Raw genomic sequence first — 23555 nt, 5'->3', positions numbered from 1 at the left:
ACCATGCCGCCCGCTTCATTGCAGTGTTAATGTAAACTACTTGTGACACTAATAAATAAACCTTAAAAAACCTTTAACACTGCATTGAAACTAGCTGAGAATTGTACAGTGCAAGTTCAGGCAGCAGGCACAGGTTGCAGAGCTGCTGCCGTCTCAGGTGAGCGCCTCTCGCCTCGCGCCCAGGTGAGGGCTGGCCCCGCCCCCGCGCGGGGGAACCTGCCAATCAGCAGCAGGAAGTCCCGCCCCCGTCGCCAGCTGATTGGCCGGGCCGGGTGTCAGTCACGGCCCCAACGGCGCCGTGCGTCAGGTGAGGAGCGGCGGGGTTGAGGCTGTGAGAGTTGCGGCGGAGAGTGGGCGCTGGGAGAGTAAGGACACCTTTCCCCCTCTCAGACTATCAAACACCCAACCTGCCGGCGGACAGGCCAAAAAAAACCCCAAACTTCATCTTCAAGTATGAAAAGTTTGAAGTCACGGTTGAAGAAACACGAAGTGACTCTGAATGTAAGTTCCCAGCTGAGGTGTTTGAAAATGTAACACTCAGCCTGCAGCGCGGTTACTTTATTTTGTATTCCTGTAAATTTAGCTCAGTGTTTCGCACGGGAAACTTTCTTTTTCCAGAGTTTTGTGTGTTACCAGTGGTATCACTCTATCCCCTCCTCCCTTCCCCCCACGGTGTGTGTTTGAAAGGCATCTTCTTGACTAATCGAAGCACCCAACTTTTTCTTTTCCAAATGTGTTCTCAACGTCCCGCATGGAGATTGTGCACAGGCTGGGGAAAAAGTGGTGGGTTTTGTTTTAAAAGTCAAAAATAATAATAATAATTGAAGCTGAAATGCCAGCGGCTTATCAGGCGAACTTTGTTGTTGGTCGGTTTAATAGTTTATTGGATTGAAAAGGATATTTTTTTAAGCAGTTGTAACCACAGTTGCTACTGACACACAACGCCACACCCAGGCCCCAGCCTGGATTTCATAGGTACACTGTGGTGTCAGTTTGACAGTGTGTTCTAAATGACCAGCTTTCTTCACGAGGGCTGTTCGTTCACCCAGTGATTTGGGGTGGAGGCTTGTTTTTTTTTGGTTTGGGTGTTATCTCCAATTCAGTAGATGACATTTCAGTCTTGTGATCATTCCCAGGTGTCCATTAGTCCTCATTTTGTGGTTGCCTTGTAATCATTCCCAGATATCTGTCGTCTATAAAAAGCAGCTGGAAGCTAGATGACAGTGCTGTAGTTACTCCCAGACATCTGATACTTATCTGTATATCTGGCAGTATTTGCTTATAGCAGTTAGTCCTGAAGAAAAATAATTTTGTGGTGTCTTTCAGTATTCTGTTCACTGCTTGTTCTGATTTCACTTCAGGTTTTTATGCAAGTTTAAATAGTAATACTGTGATAGTTGTGTAAAAGTAATTGTGATAGCTGTACTATAATAAATAGTAATATTATAATGTTAATATTGCAGCTCTGACTCACTTACACCATCTCCACACTGCTTATTTCACTCTGATTATCAATGTATACTGTCTATAGACATGACTTTTTTTATTTAGAAAATCAGTATAATCTAGTTTAAAAGGCAAGATACTGCAGATGCTAGAATCTGAAACAAAAACAAAATGCTGGAGAAATGCAGCAGGTCTGACAGTATCTGTGGAGAGAGAATAAAGCCAATGTTTTGAGTCTGGATGACCTTTCATCAGACCTCAAGACAAAGGGTCACCCTGACTCGATGTTGACTCTATTCTGTCACAGATGCTGTCAGACCTGCTGAGATTCTCCAGCATTTCGTTTTAAGCTAACTTCTGAATTTTACAGTTGTGGATGTGAACCACTGTGTCTGTCTTTTTGGCATCACCCAGCATTTGCTACCCATCCTTGAGAAGGTGTAGAACCACCTACTGCAGTTCATCAGGTGCAGATACACCAACTGTGCTGGTAGAGGACTTCCCTGTAACAGTTTGGTATAACTGAGTAGCTTGCTATGTTCTTTCAGAGGACAATTGAGAGTTAGCTTTATTTTGCTATGGATCTGGGTCTCGTGTGTAGGTCAGACCAGATAAGGCTGGTAGATTTCTTTCCTTCTCTGAAGAACATTGGTGAACCAAATGGGTTTTCCATAGAATCCCTACCATGAAAAAGGAGGCCATTTGAAGTGTTAAGCCTGCACAGACAACAGTCCCACTCAAACCCCAACTCCAAGCACTTAACCTGCGAATCCCCTGACACTAAGAGGCAATTTAGTCTAGCCAACCAACCTAACCTGTACATCTTTGGTGTGTGAGAGGAAACTGGAGCACCTAGAGGAAACCCATACAGACACAGGGAGAACATGCAAACTCCACAGTGTCACCTGAGGCCAGAATTGAACCTGGGTCCCACTGCTGCCGCGTGCCACTGTGCCGTCAATGGCCATCAATGGTCCTCACTTGAATGTATTGATTAATTGAATTTAAATTCCACTGGCTGCCATAGTGGAATGGTTGAACTTGTGTTCCCAGAGCATTAGCCTAGGGCCTCTGGCTTGCTCAGTTAGTGACAGGAGCACAGTTTCCCTGTTCTGTTTTTTTTCCATTTTATTAATCAGAGGTGTTTACCTATTTTCTGTTCCTGATAACTGTACAGTGAGAAAGAGAGCTTGATGTCACTCTTGTTGCTCCAGTTGAACCCATTTAGTTATAGATGCTGCAACTGGTGGGCTATATCCAGTTTTGGTGGATTTGAGGAAGAGGAGGACACTGGCTGATGAATGTTTTTGCTTTGCCGTTTGTGGCAAAAGTTAAGGGTGTTTGTACCACAGCTGATGGCGGCAGTCTGAGTTAGCATTCAATGACTCCACTCCTATACAGGTAATTTATTTGAAAGAGTATAAACTAAGGGTAGCGGATGCTAGGAAAAATGTGCTGGAAACACTTGGGTGGAGAGAGCAGATATGTAACATTTCAGTTGCAGAGCCTTCAACAGAGGCTCCTTGAATCTGGCCTTCTGAATGTTTCCAGACTTTTCAGTTTCTGTCTCACGTTAAACTTTGTTTTGAAAAGTTCTGAATTTAAGGCACACCCCACTGTGTGCCAGATACATTTATTGTCGAGAGGAGTGAGGACTGCAGCTTCAGTTGTACTGCTGAGGGCAACTGACATGTTCAATTATCCACATGTTTTGTAAACTATCTTGAGAAATTTCAATGCTCAGTGATCAAAAAATGGTTCCAGCAATAGTTTACAAAAATATGTTGATGTGTCACATTAGCTTAACCCAGAAGAATCCCAATGAGTCTTTCATACATATGTAAGAGTAATTTTTATATACCGCAGGGTGTATTGCTGTTTTGTATCCACATGTCCAGATTTCTCATTCCTTTGACTAAGGCAATCATGAGTTCAAGACCCACTGCAGAGACTTGAGAACATAATCCAGGTTGACACTCCTGATGCTGTCAGAGTGCAGCACTCCCTCAACTATCAGAGATGCTGTCTAATGATAAAGCTAATAGATGAGATATTAACATGACACCCTGTTTGGGGCGGCACAGTGGTTCACGCTGCTACGTCTCAGCGCCAGGGACCCAGGTTGGATTCCCGGTTTGGGTCACTGACAGTGTGGAGTCTGCACATTCTCCCCGTGTTGGTGTGGGTTTCCTCCTACAGCCAGAAGGACGTGCTGGTTAGGTGCATTGACCATGCTAAATTCTCCCTCAGTGTACCCGAACAGATGCCGAAGTGTGGCGATTAGGGGATTTTCACAGTAACTTCATTGCAGTGTTAAAGTGACACCATTAAACTTTTAAACAATATGCTGCCACCTGTGGATTTAATAAAGAAAAACATCATTTCATGGAAGTGTAGGAGAGAGATTTCTGGTGTTCTGGGCAACATTTGCCCCTCAATCCAACACCACTAAAAAGATGATCTAGCCAGTTATCACGTTTCTGCTGTGGGAGCTTTCTCTGGCAAATTGGTAGCTGTGCTTCCTGCATTACACTTCACTAAATAGTTCATTGATTGTTGAGTACTTTGGGACACCTGTAGCCTGCAGGGATGCCATGCTTGTTTTCTTGTCTTCCTTTCTCACTTTATTTGTTGGGATGCTTTGTTGGTTTTGGTTTCAGTTTGCTAATAGAATCATAGAATGGTCATAATCCCAGAAGGAGATCATGTAAGTCTGTCTGGTCTGTGTTGGATCTCTGCCAGAACAGCTCAATCAGTCATGTTTTTGTTATTTTCTGTTCTTAAAAATAGATATTGTTGGGCTAAGTATTTGTGTGATTGCTACTAATGCATTTGAATGTTCCTGCTCTTACAGTCTGCTGTGGTTTGATCTGTTTATTCCTACAACTTCTCCAGTCCTATTAATATAGATACTTTCCAAGGTTAATTTGTATTGGTGCATGGATCTCTCAGGCCATAAAGCAGCTTTCGTAATTGCTGTTTGGGTTGAATGCCTGAGCTCATGAGCCCATTTCTAGCATTGATGCTAATTTGTCCAACTCAGTTCATAGAATCCATGCAGTGCAGAAGAGGCCATTTCAACCCATCAAGTCTGCAACAACTCTCTGATAGAGTACCTTACCCAGAATCCCTCTTCTGCCCTACCCCCATAATCCCACACATTTCCCATGGCTAACCCATCTAACCTACACATCGTGGGACACTGAAGAGGCAATTTTACATAGCCAAACCACCTAATCCCCACATGTTTGGACTATGGGAGGAAACTAGAGCACCCAGAGGAACCCAGGCAGATGCGGGAAAAAATGTGCAGGCTCCACGCAGTCACCCAAGGCCAGAATTGAACTTTGCTGTGAGGCAGCAATGCTAACTACTGTGCCACCCCCAGCAAGAGTCAAATACTTGCTGAGACATCGGACCTGCTATCCTGCCTCTGGAATAAAGTTCAATGGCGTAAATGTTGGGAGATGATTTATTGATGCTAGTCTCCTGAAATCTGATCTTAAGGAGTGCTGTATTAAGAATGATTTCAGAATTTATAAGATGACTCAGAGAGAAATAACAGAATTGTTATGGTGCAGAGGAGGCCATTTGGCCCATGTTTGCTGGCCCTCCAAGTATTTAACGCTATCCATCCCTGCAATTTGGATTTTACTGTGAATATCTATAAGGATTCCCCACTAATTATTTGCCATTCAGCAATGGAGAAGTAGTTCAATGACTCCTTCCTGAGTTGGTGGAATCTTGGATATCATGATTTTAGTGGGAAAGTAGCCCACCTAATTGCTACACTTTGGCAATTGCATGTTTCTCATCAAGGAATGAAATACTTTCCATGTTGCGATTATGTTTGCTGATCTGCATGTCTTGTGACACTCTGGCATTTCATGTGGTTTGGTACCTTAAAATATCACAAACACAGTATATCCACTGTTAAACCTAATTGGTTCACTGCAATGGTAGTGGACTTGTATCCCTGTCTTGAATGCAGGCTCTTAACATTCCAGAATGTTGTCTGTCTAATTGAGATTTATTTTCTCCCTTTCCCCAAGTACTTGATTATAGTTCTTTGGGTGTGTGAATACTAATCTGACTGAGGGTATTATGGCACTTTGCCATATTGGAAGCAAAGTTTGTTACCATGACTTGGCTAGAGTATCATGGTGGCACAGTGATTAGCATTGTTGCTTCACAGTGCCAGGGACCTGAGTTCAATTCTGGCCTTTGGTAGCTGTGTTTGTGGAGTTTGCACATTCTCCCTATGTCTGTGTGGGTTTCCTCCAAATGCTCTGGTTTCCTCTCGAAGTAAGAAGTCTCACAACACTAGGTTAAAGTCCAACAACCTGATGTTGTCAGATTTCTTACCCCAATCCAACGCCAGCATCTCCACGTCATTCTTCCCACGGTCCACAGATGTGCGGGTTAGGTTGATTGGCCATGCTAAACTGCCCCTAGTGTCAGGGGGATTAGCAGAGTAAATGAGTGGGATACGGGAATAGGGCCCAGGTGGGATTGTGGTCAGTACAGACTCAGTGGGTCGAATGGCCTCCTCCTGTACTGTAGGGATTCAATAATTCTATGAAGTGTTAGGATGGTGTGTGATTTGGGCATGATGATTCCATCCTTTGAGCTGAGTGTCTGAAAGTTCTTATGGGTCGGTTGTTTTAATTGTTTATCTATTCTGGAGAATGCAACAGATTGTATTCACAACATCAAGGTCCTGTGTGGATAGAAAATAGTGTGGAGGAATGCACCTTTGATTTCAGCTGAGATTTGGAGAAGAAAGTGGGACATGGGGAAGGAGTTCAAGAGTTGATTTAGGACTACTGCATGTGCACTCTGTGTTGCCTCTGGCATATCTCTGTGTATGTCACAGCATATCTCTATTGCTGTCTGGAGATAGCGAAACCTTGTTTTCTACTTTTAAAAAAAAGATATACACGTGATGTGGGTAGCTGTCTGAGCCAGCATTTATTGCCCACTGCTAATTGCCCTTGAACTAAGTAACACACTAGCCACTTTTGGAGGGCATTAAGAGTTAGCCATATTGCTGTGGATCTGGAGTAAAATGTAAGCTAGACCAGGGTAAGGACGGCAGATTTCCTTTTGGGTTTTTATGACTGTTGGTAATGGTTTCATGGTCATCAGTGGACTTTAATTCCAGATTTTTAGTGACTGCTATGATGGGATTTAAACCCAGGTCCCCAAGCATTACCCTGAGTCTTTGGATTACTAGGCCAGGAGCAAGACCACTATGCCATGACCTCCCCTGAGCTTTCTTAATTGGATGCTAATATCATTGGCATTCTGGTGGAATATGGGGATCTGTTGCAATAGTGAATCATTGGAAACTGAGTGAGGTGTGGGGGAGAACCAAGGAGAGAAACTGACATCTCCCAATGCCTTTTTAAGTGGGGTTCTTCTAATTTTTTTTATTCATTTGTGAGACATATCATAAGAACATAAGAAATAGGAGCAGGAGTAGGCCATCTAGCCCTTCGAGCCTGCCCCGCCATTCAGTAAGATCATGGCTGATCTGTCGTGTCTCAGTTCCACATTCCCGCCCTCTCCCCATAACCCTTAATCCCCTTGCCTATCAAAAACCTATCAACCTGCGTCTTAAATATATTTAGCGAGGCAGCCTCCACCACTCCAACGGGCAGAGAATTTCAGAGATTCACCACCCTTTGAGTGAAGAAGTTCCTCCTCAACTCTGTTCTAAACCGTCCCCCCTTTATCTTGAGGCTGTGCCCTCCAGTCCTACTGTCCTTTCTGAGCAGGAAGAGCCTCTCCACCTCTATCCTATCCATCCCATTCATCATCTTATATGTCTCAATGAGATCTCCCCTCATTCTTCTAAACTCTAACGAGTACAAGCCTAGTTTATTCAGCCTCTCCTCATAGTTCAACCCCCTCAACTCCGGTATCAGCCTAGTAAACCTCCTCTGCACTCCCTCCAAGGCCAAAATATCCTTGCGTAAGTGCGGCGACCGAAACTGCACACAGTACTCCAGCTGCGGCCTCACCAGTGCCCTGTACAGTTGCAGCAAGACCTCCCTACTTTTATATTCAATCCCCCTCGCTATGAAGGCCAGCATCCCATTTGCCTTCCTGACCACCTGCTGCACCTGCAGGCTGGGTTTTTGCGACTCATGCACAAGGACCCCAAGGTCCTTCTGCACCGTCGCATGCTGCAGTTTTTCGCCATGTAAGTAATAGTCCTTCCTACCATTATTCCTACCAAAGTGGACAACTTCACACTTGCCAACATTAAATTCCATTTGCCAGTTCCTGGCCCGTTCGCCCAGCCTATCTAGATCCTTCTGCAGACTTTCCACACCCTCCGCGCAATTTGCCGTTCCACCAACCTTGGTGTCATCAGCAAATTTCGACACCATACACTCGGTTCCCTCCTCCAGATCATCTATGTAAATGGTAAATAGCTGAGGCCCCAGCACCGACCCCTGGGGCACTCCACTAGTCACCAACCGCCAATCCGAATAGCACCCATTGACCCCCACTCTCTGCCTCCTATTTGACAGCCAATCCCCTATCCACGCTAACACCCTACCCCCAACTCCATGCCCCCTGACCTTCTGTAATAACCTCTTGTGCGGCACCTTATCAAACGCCTTCTGAAAATCAAGAAAGACCACATCCACCGGCTCTCCTCTATCCACCGCCATAGACACATCCTCATAGAACTCCAATAAATTCGTCAGACATGACTTCCCCTTAACGAAACCGTGCTGCGTCTGCTCTATCAAACAATTCTCCTCAAGATGCCTCGCTATTTTCTCCTTGATGATGGATTCTAACATTTTACCTACAACAGACGTTAAACTAACCGGCCTATAATTCCCTGCCTTTTGCCTGCCACCCTTCTTAAACAACGGCGTAACATTGGCCGTTTTCCAATCTTCCGGCACTTCCTCGGTATCCAGCGAGGTTTGGAAAATAATCACCAAGGCATCCACTATCACCTCCGCCATTTCTTTCAGAACCCTTGGATGCATTCCATCCGGTCCTGGGGACTTGTCCACAATCAGTCCCTCCAGTCTTTCGAGCACTGCCTCTCTAGTAACAATAATGTCATTCAGGCCCTCCACTCCTACCATCTTTCCATCGCTAACATAAGAACATAAGAAATAGGAGCAGGAGTAGGCCAACTAGCCCTTCGAGCCTGCCCCGCCATTCAGTAAGAGCATGGCTGATCTGTCGTGGCTCAGTTCCACATTCCCGCCCTCTCCCCATAACCCTTAATCCCCTCTCTTATCAAAAACCCATCAACCCGCGTCTTAAAAATATTTAGCGAGGTAGCCTCCACCACTTCAACGGGCAGAGAATTCCAGAGATTCACCACCCTTTGAGTGAAGAAGTTCCTCCTCAACTCTGTTCTAAACTGCCCCCCCTTTATCTTGAGGCTGTGCCCCCTAGTCCTACTATCCTTTCTGAGCGGGAAGAGTCTCTCCACCTCTATCCTATCCATCCCATTCATCATCTTATACGTCTCAATGAGATCTCCCCTCATTCTTCTAAACTCTAACGAGTACAAGCCTAATTTATTCAGCCTCTCCTCATAGCTCAACCCCCTCAACTCCGGCATCAGCCTAGTAAACCTCCTCTGCACTCCCTCCAAGGCCAAAATATCCTTGCGTAAGTACGGCGCCCAAAACTGCACACAGTACTCCAGCTGCGGCCTCACCAATGCCCTATACAGCTGCAGCAAGACCTCCCTACTTTTATATTCAATCCCCCTCGCGATGAAGGCCAGCATCCCATTCGCCTTCCTGACCACCTGCTGCACCTGCAAGCTGGGTTTTTGCGACTCATGCACAAGGACCCCGAGGTCCCTCTGCACCGTCGCCTGCTGCAGTTTTTCTCCACGTAAGTAATAATCCTTCCTACCATTATTCCTACCAAAGTGGACCACCTCACACTTGCCAACATTAAATTCCATTTGCCATTTCCTGGCCCATTCGCCCAGCCTATCTAGATCCTTCTGTAGACTCTCCACACCCTCCGCACAATTTGCCTTTCCACCAATTTTGGTGTCATCAGCAAATTTCGACACCCTACACTCGGTTCCCTCCTCCAGATCATCTATATAAATGGTAAATAGCTGAGGCCCCAGCACCGACCCCTGGGGCACTCCACTAGTCACCCTCCACCAATCCGAATAGCACCCATTGACCCCCACACTCTGCCTCCTATTTGACAACCAGTCCTCTATCCACGCTAACACCCTACCCCCAACTCCATGCCCCCTGACCTTCTGCAATAACCTCTTGTGAGGTACCTTGTCAAACGCCTTCTGAAAATCAAGACCCGGCAAATTATTCACGTCCTCCTCCGTGAAGACCGAAACAAAAAAGTTATTCGAGGCTTCAGCCATTTCCCCATCCCCTACCACTAAGTCCCCCCTCTCATCCTCTAAGGGCCCAACATTCACCCTAGTCAGCCTCTTCCTTTTTATATATTTATAAAAACTCTTACTATCCTTTTTTATATTAAGCGCTAGCCCAGCTTCATAGTTTATCCTACCCTTCTTTATCAACTTCTTCGTCATTCTTTGTTGATATTTAAACCTCTCCCAGTCCTCTTCTTGCGCACTACTCTTAGCTACTCTAAACGCATCCGCTTTTAATTTAACACTTTCCTTTACCTCCTTCGTTATCCACGGCTGATTATCTCTCCTTTTTAACCATCGGAATAAATTTCTGCTGAGCACCAAGAAAGATCTCCTTAAAGATCCTCCACTGTTCCTCAGCAGACCTACGTTCCAATGCGCTCCCCCAATCAACATTCGCCAATTCCTCTCTCCTATCGTACTCCCCTCTGTTCAAACAAAGGACACATGTCCGGGAACCCACTTTCTCCTCCTCCATCTGCATCAGAAACTCCACCATACAATGATCACTCTTCCCAAGAGGATCCTTCACCACAAGGTCCCTAATTCTACCCACCTCATTACATAACACCAGATCCAAGATAGCTTGCTCCCTCGTTGGCTCCAACACACACTGTTCAAGGAAACTATCCCGGCAGCATTCCAAGAACTCTTCCTCAAGCCCACCGCGTCCAACGTGGGTTGACCAATCAATATGTAGATTGAAATCCCCCATAATTATCGCCGTTCCATTCCTGCACGCCTCGTTAATAGCCCGCTTTGTGGGTTTTGTGGGCTTCGTGGGTTGACCAGCATTTATTGCTCATCCAAGTTGCCAACGGAGGGCAATTGTGAGTCAACCACATTGCTGTGACTCTGGAGTCACATGTAGGCCAGGCCAGATAAGAATGGCAGATTTCCTTCCTGGAAGGACATTTGTGTACCAGATTGGTCTCTGCGTTTACACATCACATTTTATGATGGATTGCTGACCATGCTGTTTGCATCATAAAATGTAAGAGAGTGTAGTAAGACTACACCTGCAGTGTTGTGTATTGGGCTCCTTACCTAAGGAGGGAGTGCAACAGACATTCACCAAGTCAACTGGTGGCATGAGAGACTTGAGTAGATTAGTCCTGTCTTTAAAAGATTGCAAGCTGATCTCATTGAAACAAAGTTCTTAGAGAGTTTGACAGAGTCGCTACGATAAGGCTGTTTCCTCAGGTGGAGAGTTTAGATCTAGGAATTGCAGTGAATGAATAAGGGCTTGATTATTTAGCACTGCGATTAGGAGGCGTGTCTTCATTCAAAGGGATGAGAATCTCTAACTTTCTACTCTGAAAGCCCGTAGATGTTCAGATGTTGTATGTTTAATACGGAGGTCATGATAGATTTTTAGATATTAAGGGAAACCTGGGGTAAGGGAATTAGGATGGGAAACTAGAGTTAAGATTGAAGATTGACGATCTTATTGAATGGCTTGAGTGGCTGAATGGTCTTGTCCTGTTCTTCTTTCTAATGACCTCTTGTCAATTATGTTAATTTAGGATGAAAGCATGCCACACTTAGGAGATTTTAAAGTAATTGAATTAATGGGGAAGTTGGGTGCATTGGGCCCTGCATTCACCAGAGCATTCCAGCTGATTTTCATAACTAGTTTTTACATCTGTTTCATAACATTTTAATTTACTTATGATTACTGGGAAATGTTAGTGTGGCGATGTTGCAGGGAATTTTAAGCACTGGAACAGGACATTTTACATAGCTAATCAATACCAATGTCTATGCACCACATGTGCCTCCTCCAATCCTACTAACCCAATCTGCATTTTGTCCTATTCCTTTCTCCCTTGTGTTTATTTAGCTTCTCCTTGAATTCAGCTAGGCTATTTGCTACTTAATCTAGGTGATTTTTGTTGGTGTCTATCTTATTTCTGGGAATAACTTCATTGCAGTGTTAGTGTAAACCTACTTGTGACACTAATAAATAAGCTTTAAACTTTAAACTTTTAATTTCCCTGTACATGCAGGAATTGAGGTGTGTGCGGTGCAGGTGTTTCCTGGTAGATAGATCCAAAATTGGGGAAAAATTAGAGAATCACTCATATAATTCCACAGTCCTTTAAAACTTTCTAAAAGAGCCCTGAAATAGAATATTTGCACATATTTTATCCTTTTTTTCTTTTGGGTGTGGGGTTCTGGAGAAACCCCATCTAATTCCTATCCTTAGTTGTGCTAAGTGGTGGTGGACATTCTCCTTTTAAGGATCACTACGAGGAGTTAGGCTCAAAATGTGATGAGGAGAAACTACTTCTCTTAGGGGGTTGTACATCTGGGTAACTCACTGCCCCAGAGTACAGTGGGGACAGAATCAATCAACAGATCCAAAAAAGAGATGGCTATATTTCTGATGGAAAAAAGACGAGCCAGCAAGAAAGTGGAATTGAGACCAGGATGAGATCATCCATAGTCACATTAAATGGCAGAGTGGGCTCAAAGGGTTGATTTGCCTACTCCCACTCCTAAGTTCCCATGTATCCTTGTCAAGGTGGCGTTCTCACCATAGTGTTCATGAAATCATTAAATGTTTGTGTGCATTTGCACATGTTTATTAAGTGTACAATGATGAAAGCATGCTGTATGTTGGTGGTGGGAGTGAAGCAATGGTTGTTCCCAGCATCATTTTGCTTAGACTGGATGCAGTGTGAGTCAGTGTTTGAGCAAGATGTTTGGTCTTGGGCACAGCAGAGCATGTATTAAAATAGATTGACTTTCAGGCTGTGTTTTTTTTTTCAGTAATACTGTTTATATACTGAGATCATGGGACAAACACCTTGTTTGGTGCCAGGTTGTTTCAAATATGACTCTTGTGTAGAATACAGTCCCACATAAGCTAAATAATGACTGTTTGTGACAGTCACTGAAGACAAGATGTGAGAAGCTTAACATTTATTTATTAGTCACAGGTAGGCTTATATTAACACTACACTGAAGTCACTGAGAAAATCCCCTAGTCGTCACACTCTGGCGCCTGTTCGAGTATGCTGAGGGAGAATTTAGCATGGCCAATGCACTTAATAGATGAAGTGAAGTTAAACTCTGCATGTTCAGCTTTGAAGAAAACTGTTTAGTATTAAGTGCTTGAAGAATTTGTATGATGGGACAGCACTTAAGAATCAGTGTCTGTTGTATCTGCCAGAGTCCCTTGAGTCTGTAATCATCTTGCTTTTCCTGCCCACTTATCTGTGTTGTAGCAGAGCTGGGGGCGAGTATGACTCTTAAGTAGTGGAAGTCTGGAGTGGAAATAAAGCTGTAGAAAATGTAAGGAATTGAAATAAAAAGGAAAGTTAATTTTTTGGGCTCTGCCATTTTGTTCTGAACTTTCTGAAATGTGCCTTGCCTTAAAGTGCTACATGTATTGTTGGATTAGTCAGTTATAGTCAGTGCAAGGGCAATAAAGAAATGTGCTGTGATTCACCCAGTAATTGCAGCCTCAGTCCGTAGTCTAAAGATTATTTTCAGTCTCTTGCTGCCTCTAACTGATTTATACGTATCAGCATTGCAGATAAGCTGTCTGTGTGCAGTGCTGCAAGAGGATCTTCTGTCTCTGTGACTGATGCATCTGATCTCCTATAACCACTGAAGATAGCGTCCATATTGTCGCGGGGTGGTGGGGGGAGGGGGGGGTGCGCTGCTAAATCAATCATGGAGATCTGTCTCCGATGTCAAGGCCAAGTATTGAGTTTACGGTTGGAAAATTGTTCTGGTGTGAGAATGAGGATATTTGTATTTTCATGTTGGGAAATGAAAACAGGTTTACAGAGTGTGTTTACAGGAAGTGGTTCGTTGGGAGTAGAAATTTCTTGGAATAAAAACACAAAATCTAAAGTTTAAAAATTGGAAATATATTAAAAAAAATCAGTAAAAGTTGCTAATACTCAGCAGATCCATGAAGTAAATGATGGAGATGAGGGGGTTGGACTATGAAGAGAGACTATATAGTCTGGGTCTGTACTCGTTGGAGTTTAGAAGGATGAGGGGGGATCTTATAGAGACGTATAAGATAATGAAGGGGATGGATAGGGTAGAGGTAGAGACATTCTTCCTGCTCAGAAAGGATAGCAGGACTAGAGGACAGCCTCAAGATAAGGGGGACACAGTTTAGATTGGAGTTGAGGAGGAACTTCTTCACTCAAAGGGTGGTGAATCTCTGGAATTCTCTGCCCGTTGAAGTGGTGGAGGCTACCTCGCTAAATATATTTAAGTCACGGGTAGATAGGTTTCTGATAGACAGGGGAATTAAGGGTTATGGGGAGAAAGCGGGAAAGTGGAACTGATCCACTTCAGATCAGCCATGATCTTATTGAATGGCGGGGCAGGCTCGAGGGGCTAGATGGCCTACTCCTGCTCCTACTTCTTATGTTCTTATTGAGTGTTGACATTTCTGATGATAAGTTACCAATCCAAAATACCATAATCAGTCTTTTCTCCTTGGGTGTAGACTGACCCGCTGCCAATTCAGTGGCAGCTTGTTTTTATTTCAGAATTTCTCTTCTCCCCCACTCTTGCCCCATCTTCAGGAGGCTGAAGAACATGACCAGACAGAACCCCTTTCCTCTGGTTGGAGGGTGCAGAGGCCAGACATTCAGATTAGAGCAAGTTACCTGGGATGAGTCCAGAAGAATTTCTTTATCTAAAAAGTACTGCCCCATCCTCAAAAAGCTGTTAAGGGTTGGGGGGTGGTGGTGTTATAAATTCTACTTAAGCAAGGTATTGAGGGATATAGAACCAAAATGGATAAGGTTAAAGCATCTGTTCTGGATGTATCAAGTTCTAAAATTTTATTAGTGCCACAAGTAGGTTTACATTAACACTGCAATGAAGTTACTTTGAAAATCCCCTATTTGCCACACTCCGGCATCTGTTTGGGTACACTGAAGGAGAATTTAGCATGGCCAATGCACCTCACCAGTTGTCTTTCAGACTGTTGGAGGAAACTGGAGCACCTGGAGGAGATCCGCGCAGACAGTAACCCAAGCTGGGAATCGAACCCGGGCCCCTGGCGCTGTAAGGAGGCAGTACTAGCCGCTGTGCTGCCCACTGCCACTGCTGCCCATACCGCTTAGTATACCTCCTGCTTGGAGCATGACCGCAAGAAACTACAAAGGATTGTGAACATAGTCCAGTCCATTATGCAAACCAGCCTCCCATCCGTTGACTTCATTTACACTTCCTGCTGCCTTGGAAATGCAGCCAACATAATCAAGGACCCTCACGCACAGAACGCACTCTCTTCCACCTGTCTGGTAAAAGATATAAAAGTCTGGAATTACAAAATGATTGATTGAAGAATAGCTTCTTCCATATAGCACACTAGAATCAATACTTTTCACTGTATGTCAGTGCATATGACAATAATGAAAAAAATAAAAAATAATAAATAAAATGGTAAATGTAGATCAGCATGATTTCATTGGAACCCGCTGCCTATAAGGGTGATGGAAGCAGAGGCAATTAATGATTGCAGTAGGAAATTGGATTACCAGTTGAGGGAAATACATTTGTAGGAGTATGGATGTAGAGCGGAGGAATGGGATTGACTGGGTTGCTCTCTGGAGAGCAGGCAGACGCCTGATGGGTCTTGGTTCATTCTGTAACAACTATGAACTTGAGTAAGCTGGAAAGACTGAATGACTCCTTGCATCCTTATGCTGTTTAGTTGAAGTTGTTTCATTTATGCTATGGGGTTTGAAGAGGCAAAGTTTCTGTCAGTGGTACAGCATGGTTTGCTCTTCCATTGCTTTGGGTGGCTAACAAACAAAAGAATATCACTGGAGTCAAAAAAAAGGGCAAAGAAGTACTACACTGATTTGCCTCGGAACAGCCCTAATTCTGGTCGCCACACTACCAGAAGGACCTGGTGGCTTTGGAGGGAGTACAGAAAAGTTTACCTGGTATGGAGGGTATTAGCTATGAGGAGAGATTGAATAGACTGGGATTGTTCTCCCTTGAAAGGCAGAGGCTGAGGGAGTAACCTGAAAGATGTTTAAGGTGAACAGTTGGAAGCGTTTTCCCAAGGCAGAAATAACAACTACAAATTGAAGATAAGGAGGGAAAAGCTCAGTGGAGATATGTGGGGGAAGTTTTTTTTTGTGTGGTGGGGGCCTGGAATGTACTGTCAAGTGAGGTGGTTGAGGCAGATACATTAGTGACATATAAGACTTATCTGAATAGGCACATGAACAGGCAGGGTATAGAGGGACACACATGGTTGGCCTAGGTAGGACAACATGATTGACGCAGGCTTGGTGGGCCGAAGGGTCTGTTCCTGTGCTGTACTGTTCTTTATTAGCTGCGTGTTTGATGGAAGGGGGGTTGGGGGGGGGGGGTGAAAGAGTACAAATGTAGGTGAAATTTCATCTGTTCAGCATGGTAGATGGATGAGAAATAGACATAAAATCAGAAAGTTTTGAGAGGGGTGACCAAGCAGTTTGAAGGGATTGTTGCACTCCAGTAATTGTATGACAATGGATCTAGGAGTTTACATGGCAACATAGTCAACCTACACACCCAGGATATCTAATGCACAGTGGAAATGCAAGTATAGGCCTGCTTTTTTTTCTCATATTGTTTTTGGCTGCTTTTGCTTCTTGAAACTAGAAATTATTTGGTGCATCCTGTCTTTTGTTCAGTATTAACCTCTGTCTGGCACCTTCTGTTGACATCATCAAGGCTGTTGAGTCCATGTTTCTCTAGCAGTTTCCCACAATAGGGTCCTCCGACACTGTGTGGTGGCAATTCACTGCCTGACATCCGTTATCTTATTGTGAATAATGACCTAATCCAATAATGAGAGTTAAAAGCAGTACTTCGTCCACGTCATTACCTAATTTCCTAACACTCCATTTGACTTTAATAAGCCTGTAGTTTTGTGGAATTGTGTAACATCAGTCTGCAGCTTGAGTATTGTCTTTTGGGCTGATTCTTTAGTCTAGAACTCCAGAGGATTAGATGGGTTTTCTAAGTTTCCTGTATTAGAATTGGTAGGCTTGTAAATTTCAAGCGCAGATCATACAATGAGTTTTCAGTGACTTGAGGGGGTGCAAGTTCTGCTGCTCCTCTACCATAGATATCAGGGAGTTTGAAAGGATTTTTGTGAATTCCTTGATTGATTTGGAGGAACAGTAGTATTTGCTGCCTGTGTTCTAATTGGTGCCATGTCTCATTCATTCATCACCCCTGTTGTTGACCCATCCAGTTCAGCTGCACGCCCAACTTTGAACATCGCAAACTTGTGTTCAAATCTTTCTTCTGTTTTGTTCCCAATCTCTACAACCTCTCTTTCAACTGAGAGCTCTCTTTAAAAAAAAATTACCCTCTTGAGTACCCACCACTTGCTGGTGCTTCTTAAGGAGTTGTACCCCAGCGTGATTCCAGAAGTGAAAAAATTAGAGAGATTTTAGTTAGCTCCTTTCCCACACCACTGATTAAAGTAAAGTTTGTTAATCACAAGTAAGGCTTACATTTAACATTGCCACAAAGTTACTGTGAAATTCCTCTAGTCACCACATTCCGGCACCTGTTTGGGTCAGTGCACCTAACTAGCAGGTCTTTAAGACTGTGGGAAGAAATCGGAGCGCTTGGAGGAAACCCAGTCAGACACAGGGAGAATGTGCAAGCTCCACACAGATAATGACCCAAGCTGGGAATTGAACCCAGGTCCTTGGTGCTGTGAGGCAACAGTGCTGACCAATGTGCCACTGTGCCGTCCCTGTTTGTGCTCCCAACATCAATGGGTGGCATGGTGACACAATGGTTAGCACAATGGTTCGGCACCATGGACCCAGGTTCGATTCCAGCCTTGGTCACTCTCTGTGTGATGTTTGCACTTTCTCCCCCATGTCTGTGTGGGTTTCTTCCAGGTGCTTCAGTTTCTTCCCTATCTGAAAGATGTGCTGGTTAAAATTGGCCCTAATGTGTGGGGGATTAGCAAGGTAAATCTGTGGGGTTATGGGAATAAGACCTGGGTGGGATTGTGGCCAGTACAGACTTGATGGGCTGAATGGCTTCCTGTACTGTAGGGATTCTTTGGATTAACAGATTGGACTGGGCTCTTGAGTTAGTGTTTTTTCTGCTAATAGCAGCCAGAAATAAATCAGTGGAAAAGGCAAGTCTAGGGCAAACGGCCAGATTTTCATGCTGACAGGTCCCCTGTAGCCTTTCGGGTGTGCCGCAAGTTTTGAATTAAGGGTAACTGGGCTCCCTGGACCGTGCAGTTCCATAGCAATGAATGTCTCGGGCTGTGAGATCCAGTCCTGTTAGGGAAAAATTTGGGCACTTACCATTATGTTTCTCTCTCGTGCAATTGCCCTCATGCTCACTTGCTGCCCCTCTCTCAGAGCACAAAGGAAAGGAGACGTGACCTCTCTCTTTCCGACCCAAAAAATCTCTCTCTGGTGCACTCAGTTGCAAGCACAGTTACGCTTGGTGAAATTCTAGTTGTTGGCACCTTGCATCACTTCACAATGTCATGTTGTTTTGAGTCAGGTATGAGAGAGTCTATGCTGAGCAGTATTAGCTCTCCGTAACAAATGGGGATGGGCAATAAATGTTGGCCAGCCAGCGATGCCTGTGTCCCACGGATGAATAAAAAATAATACAAATCAATTTAAACACCAGTCAGTAAACAAAGTAGATTCTGGAACTGCCCAAACATGCCTGGATGCAAATCGCAGCCAGCGTAGTAGCATGAAACGGTGATGATTCTGTCTTTTTTATGGTGGCCAATATACGTAGAATCTGTAATAGAACAGACTATTTGGCCCATCAAGTCTGAGTTGGCGCTTCTGAAGATCAATCCGGTTGGCCCCACTCCCTAACCTTTCTCCATATTGCTGCAATTTGTTGCCCCTCAAGTATTTACCCACTTCCCTTTTGAAAATTTGTATTTCCACAATCCTACAGGCAGCACATTCCAAATCCTAATTGTTTATTGTGTAAGCATTTTTTTACTTGTGTTGTCTCTGTCTTTTGTCAATCACCTGTGCCCTCTGGTTATTGACTCCTCTTTTCAGCCTTTTAAAAAAAGGAGAAACTTTTTCCAATCTATTTGAAGTTCTCATAATTTTAAATGCAATTTAAATGTTTTCTATGCTTGTTTTCTTTCCTGTATACCTGCTGAGTGTACAGATTATGGATGGTGCCATTGGTACCTCTTTCCCTCCATGAATTGGCCATAAAAGGTAGGAATAGGGCAGTCAGCCCATCAAGCCTGCTGTGCCATTCAATAGGATCGTGGCTGTTCTGATTGGACCTTAATGCCACTTTCTTGCCTGCTCCCCATTACTCCCTTGCCAATGAGAAGCATGCCAAATTTAGCCTTGAATTTTTCAATGAACTAACCTCCAGTGCTTTCGGTGTAAGAGAATTCCACCAATAACCCTTAGAAGAAATTACTTATTTCTGTCTTAAATGAGAGATCCCTTATCTTTAAACTGTGCCTCCTTGTTCTGGATTCTCCCAATGAGGGGGAAGATGCTCGCAGCATCTACCTTATAAAGTGCCTCGGAATCTTGTTTCAATAAGATCACTTCTCATTCTTCTAAACTCCAATGGGTACTGGCTGAACCTACTCAACCTTTCCTCATAAGATTCTCCCCTTCATCCCAGGAATCAGCCTAGAGAGCCTTCTTTGAATTCCATACAAAGGGAGCTTGTCCCTCAAGTAAGGAATTGGTCATTGTCGGAGATGTGAACCATGGCCATGCGTATCATCTCTACAAGATGCACTGCAGCAAACCCGTGACTGCTATCATCTAGAAGGACAAGGCCACAGATATATGGGAATGCCACCACCTGTAAGTTCCCCTCCAAACCACACACGGTCCTGACTTGGAAATATATTACTGTCCTTCACTGTCATTGGGTCAAAATCTAGGAACTTCCTCCCTAATAGCACTGGATGTACTTGCATCACATGGACTGCAGCAGTTCAAGAAGGTAGCTCATCACCACTTCCTTGAGGGCATTAGGGAAAGGGCGATAAGTGCTGGTGCTGCCAATGATGCCCACGTCCCATGGAATGAGTAATAAAAAGGAAATGGCTCCTTCCCTGCTCCTGTTGTACTGTGTACGTATTCTTTGCTGCTGGTTAAAGGTTGGGAACCGAGAGGTTTCTGAAGTTGGCTTCAGTGCTTTGGCTGACTCATTGCTGTTGAGATGAACTGCTTTCAACTTCGACCAGAAATAAAACCTAACATTGTTTGGTTTGTACGGCAAAATCATTCTCAGGAAGATTGATCCTTGGTACAAGTGTGGACTCGTATATAACAGCTAAAAATTTTATGCATCACCTTTTAACGTAATCAAATGTCCCAAGGCACTTCATCGGAGCATTATAAAACAAATCTGATACTGCGCTACATAAGGGGATATGAGGACAGGTGGCAAAAAGCTTGGTCAGAAAGGGAGGTTTTAAGGAGTATTTGAAATGAGGGAGTGAGAAGTGGAGAGAATTAGGGAGGGGCTTCTTGTACCTGTGGACATGGGCCAAAGACACAGCTACTATTGGCGGAGTGATTAAAATGGGGAATTTGCAAGAGACAGATTCGAGAAGCGTGAAGAACTTGGATGGTTGTGGAACTGGATGAGATTACAGCGATGGAGAGATTTGAAAATCCAGGGTGGGAATTTTAAAGTTGAAGTGTTGCTTAACCAGGAAGTGAATATTCATTCACCTACTTAAAGCGTGTGAATATTTAAACTGGTTTTGCTTTCACATCATTTCATGTACTGATGGCTTTACCGCCTCTTCCATTACCCACAACTGAAACTAATTAACAATGGGTAGGTGGTTGGCTCAGATTTGAATTTATTTTGGGGCCAAATTTAAAATAATTTTTCAACATGTTCATGTGGTAGGTTGAATTAACGAAGCCGCGTTTTCGTTTGCTTTTATTTGAAACAAAGAAAAGTGCTGTGGATGTTGGAGATCTGAAATAAAAACAGAAAATGCTGGATAAACTCGGCCGGTCTGGCAGCATCAAGAGAGAAACAGAGTCCTTATGATTCTTTTACAAAACTGAGGAGGAGCAGAAATATGACGGATTAAATAGTTGGTGATAGGAGCGGAGGACATGAGGCAGAATAGAATTTCTCAGAATCCCTGCCGTACAGAAGGAGGCCATTCAGCCCATTGAGTCTGCACTGACCCCAATCCACACAGGCCCTACCCCCCAACCCCACGTATGTGCCCTCCTGGCCCCCCTCCCTCCCCCAAGACACTGGGGCAATTTACCATGGCCAATCAACCTAACCTGCATGTTTCTGCAGTGTGGAAGGAAACTGGAGCACCCATAGGAAACCCACGTAGACACGGGGAGAATGTGCAAACTCCATACAGACAGTGATCTAAGGCTGGAATCCAATCTGGGTCCTTGGCGCTGAGGCAACAGTGCACCGGAAAGTTTAGTGAAAGGTCGGAGCTAAACTGAAATTGACAAAAATGTCATGGACACAAAGGGAATGTTAACGGTGGCATTAAGGCCTAAAGAAGTAGTAATAGCGGTGTAATTTCCACTATTGCTACTGATAGTTTCTCTGTACAGGTATTTTGTTTCTTTACTTGTCCATCCTCTGCTTTGCACCATCACCCCTTTTGACATTTAATCTCTCCTGTATTCCACCCTATCACAGACCTTTCCTTTTTATTCTTTCCTCCACTTCCTAATGCAGATCTGTTCCATTTCTAACATACTCCACAACTGATAAAAGGCCATTGACCTGAAAGATTAACAACGCACATGTGTATCAAACCTGTGAAGTAGGAGTGGGCCATTCAGCCCCACTCCATCGTTCAACAAGCTCATGGATGATCTGATTGTAACCTCAACTCCACGTTCCTGCCGACACCTGACAACCTTTCCCCTCCCTCCTACTTTGTTAATCAAGAATCTATTTAGCTCTGTCTTAAAAATATTCAAACTCTCTGCTTCCACTGCCTTTGGAGGAAGTGTTCCAGAGACCCATCTCTGCTCCTCTCTCCACAGAGGCTGCCAGATGTGCTGAGTAATTTGAATATTTAATCTTTATCTTAACATCTTCAACATCTGTTTTTGTATGAGTGTAGAATGATTTGGGTAGGATAAGGAAACTTGATTCAGAAAATTCAATGTAAAAGGTGTGAAGTTAAATATATTCATTCGTGACAAAACAGGAATTTGATACAATTACATACAGCAGCACTGAACAGGCCATGTGGTCAAACTGGTCCATGCTGATTTGTTTCATATCCCCAAAGAGCCTCCTCCTGTCCCTGTTCATTTTACCCTATTAGCATATTCTGCTATAGTCACTTCCTTGTGTTTACCTAGCTTCCTCTTAAATGTTGCCAAACTTCAGAAAGTATTCTGAAAGAGTTGGGGAACCAGAATCAATTGTAATTGAGGTGTATGAATTTATTTAAGTGTATTCGCAAATCTCCATTTTGGCAGCAAATGGGATGTAAGTGTTTCTTAGGACTTGATCCTGTTCTTGATTATTCATTTATTTTTGCACTGGGGGTTGTGTGTCTGTGGTTGGCTTAGTGGTAGCATTCTCGCCTCTCAGTCAGAAGATTGCGGGTTCATAATCCAGGTTGGCACTCCCAGTGTACTACTCATTGCATGTTTCACTTCTTTGTAAGTGTTGTCTTTCACGAGCGACATTAAAATGAGGCCCTGCCTTTCCCTATCGGGTAAAGGTCTGTGACTGGCTGCAGTGGGAATAAGCAACAAAGGAGAAGGCTGAGGATAGGAACAGTTTTTTACAGGGAGGTGCATTTTCTTAAACAGAAATGCAATCGCCCATTGCACCCTGGGTCTCCAACTCCACCCTGTATCTTTGGTTGGAAAAAAGATACAAAAGTCTGCGTCACATATCAACCGACTCAAGAACAGCTTCTTCCCTGCTGCCATCAGACTTCTGAATGGACTTACCTTGCATTAAGTTGACCTTTCTCCACATCCTAGCTATGACTGTAACACTACATTCTGCATTCTTTTCCTTCTCTATGAAGGGTATGCTTTCTCTGTATAACGCACAAGAAGCAATACTTTTCACTTTTAATATTATCACATATATTAGTATATCAAATCAAATCACTTGGGTCTTATTTCTATCTTGAGGTGTTTCATTGATTCTGAGGTTACTTGCCTGGTGTGTGGTTTGTGAATCGCTGGTGGTCCAAAAGAATCCTGCAGGTGATCTGCAGCCTGGTCCAAAAAACAAGTTGCTGATGCAGAATGTCACAGCTGAGGTCATCAGGAAAATCATTCCAGAAACTTCAGCCCCGTCGCTCTTACGAAATGACGCAACCAAACCATCTCCCGCATGTGTGGCATGAGCGCAAGCAAACAGCGCTGCAGCTTTATAAACATGAATTACATGACTTGCTACAACATACAATTGCATGATAGTATTTTCAGTACCTGTGGGAGTGAGAGGAGAAAGGAACTGGTTGAACGTGGAGTCTGGCGTGTGACTGAATCACTCCAGTTTGGAGTTGGAAATCTTTACTGATGTTGCATCAAAAGCGTTGCCTCTCTTTCCACTTATTCTGCTGAGATTTTTCTACGGTAGCAAATGAAACTGGGTGGGGTTGAACCTGCAGGTGGTCCACAGGGTCTTTTGCCCCATTGAAGTGGTCCCTGAATGAAAGGTTGGGAGCCACTGATTTAAAATG

The 23555-nt window shown here is 43.9% G+C and overlaps 1 protein-coding gene across 2 annotated transcripts in view; it reads left to right on the top strand.

Annotated features, from left to right (window-relative positions):
• Positions 1-349: 349 nt before the first annotated feature.
• Positions 350-23555, top strand: part of LOC145359445 (uveal autoantigen with coiled-coil domains and ankyrin repeats protein-like) — a 157707-nt gene continuing 134501 nt past the window's right edge. For both annotated transcript variants that reach the window (XM_080213995.1, XM_080213993.1), the window contains exon 1: positions 350-501. In XM_080213995.1, the coding sequence (XP_080070121.1) occupies positions 454-501 (48 nt within the window). In that variant the 5' untranslated portion in view covers positions 350-453. The remainder of the gene's footprint in view (positions 502-23555) is intronic.

Source organism: Carcharhinus amblyrhynchos, chromosome 28 (assembly GCF_965287045.1).
Source record: "Carcharhinus amblyrhynchos chromosome 28, sCarAmb.v2.hapA, whole genome shotgun sequence".
Classification (NCBI taxonomy): Eukaryota; Metazoa; Chordata; class Chondrichthyes; order Carcharhiniformes; family Carcharhinidae; genus Carcharhinus; species Carcharhinus amblyrhynchos.
This window is presented reverse-complemented; position numbering and strand designations above follow the sequence as displayed.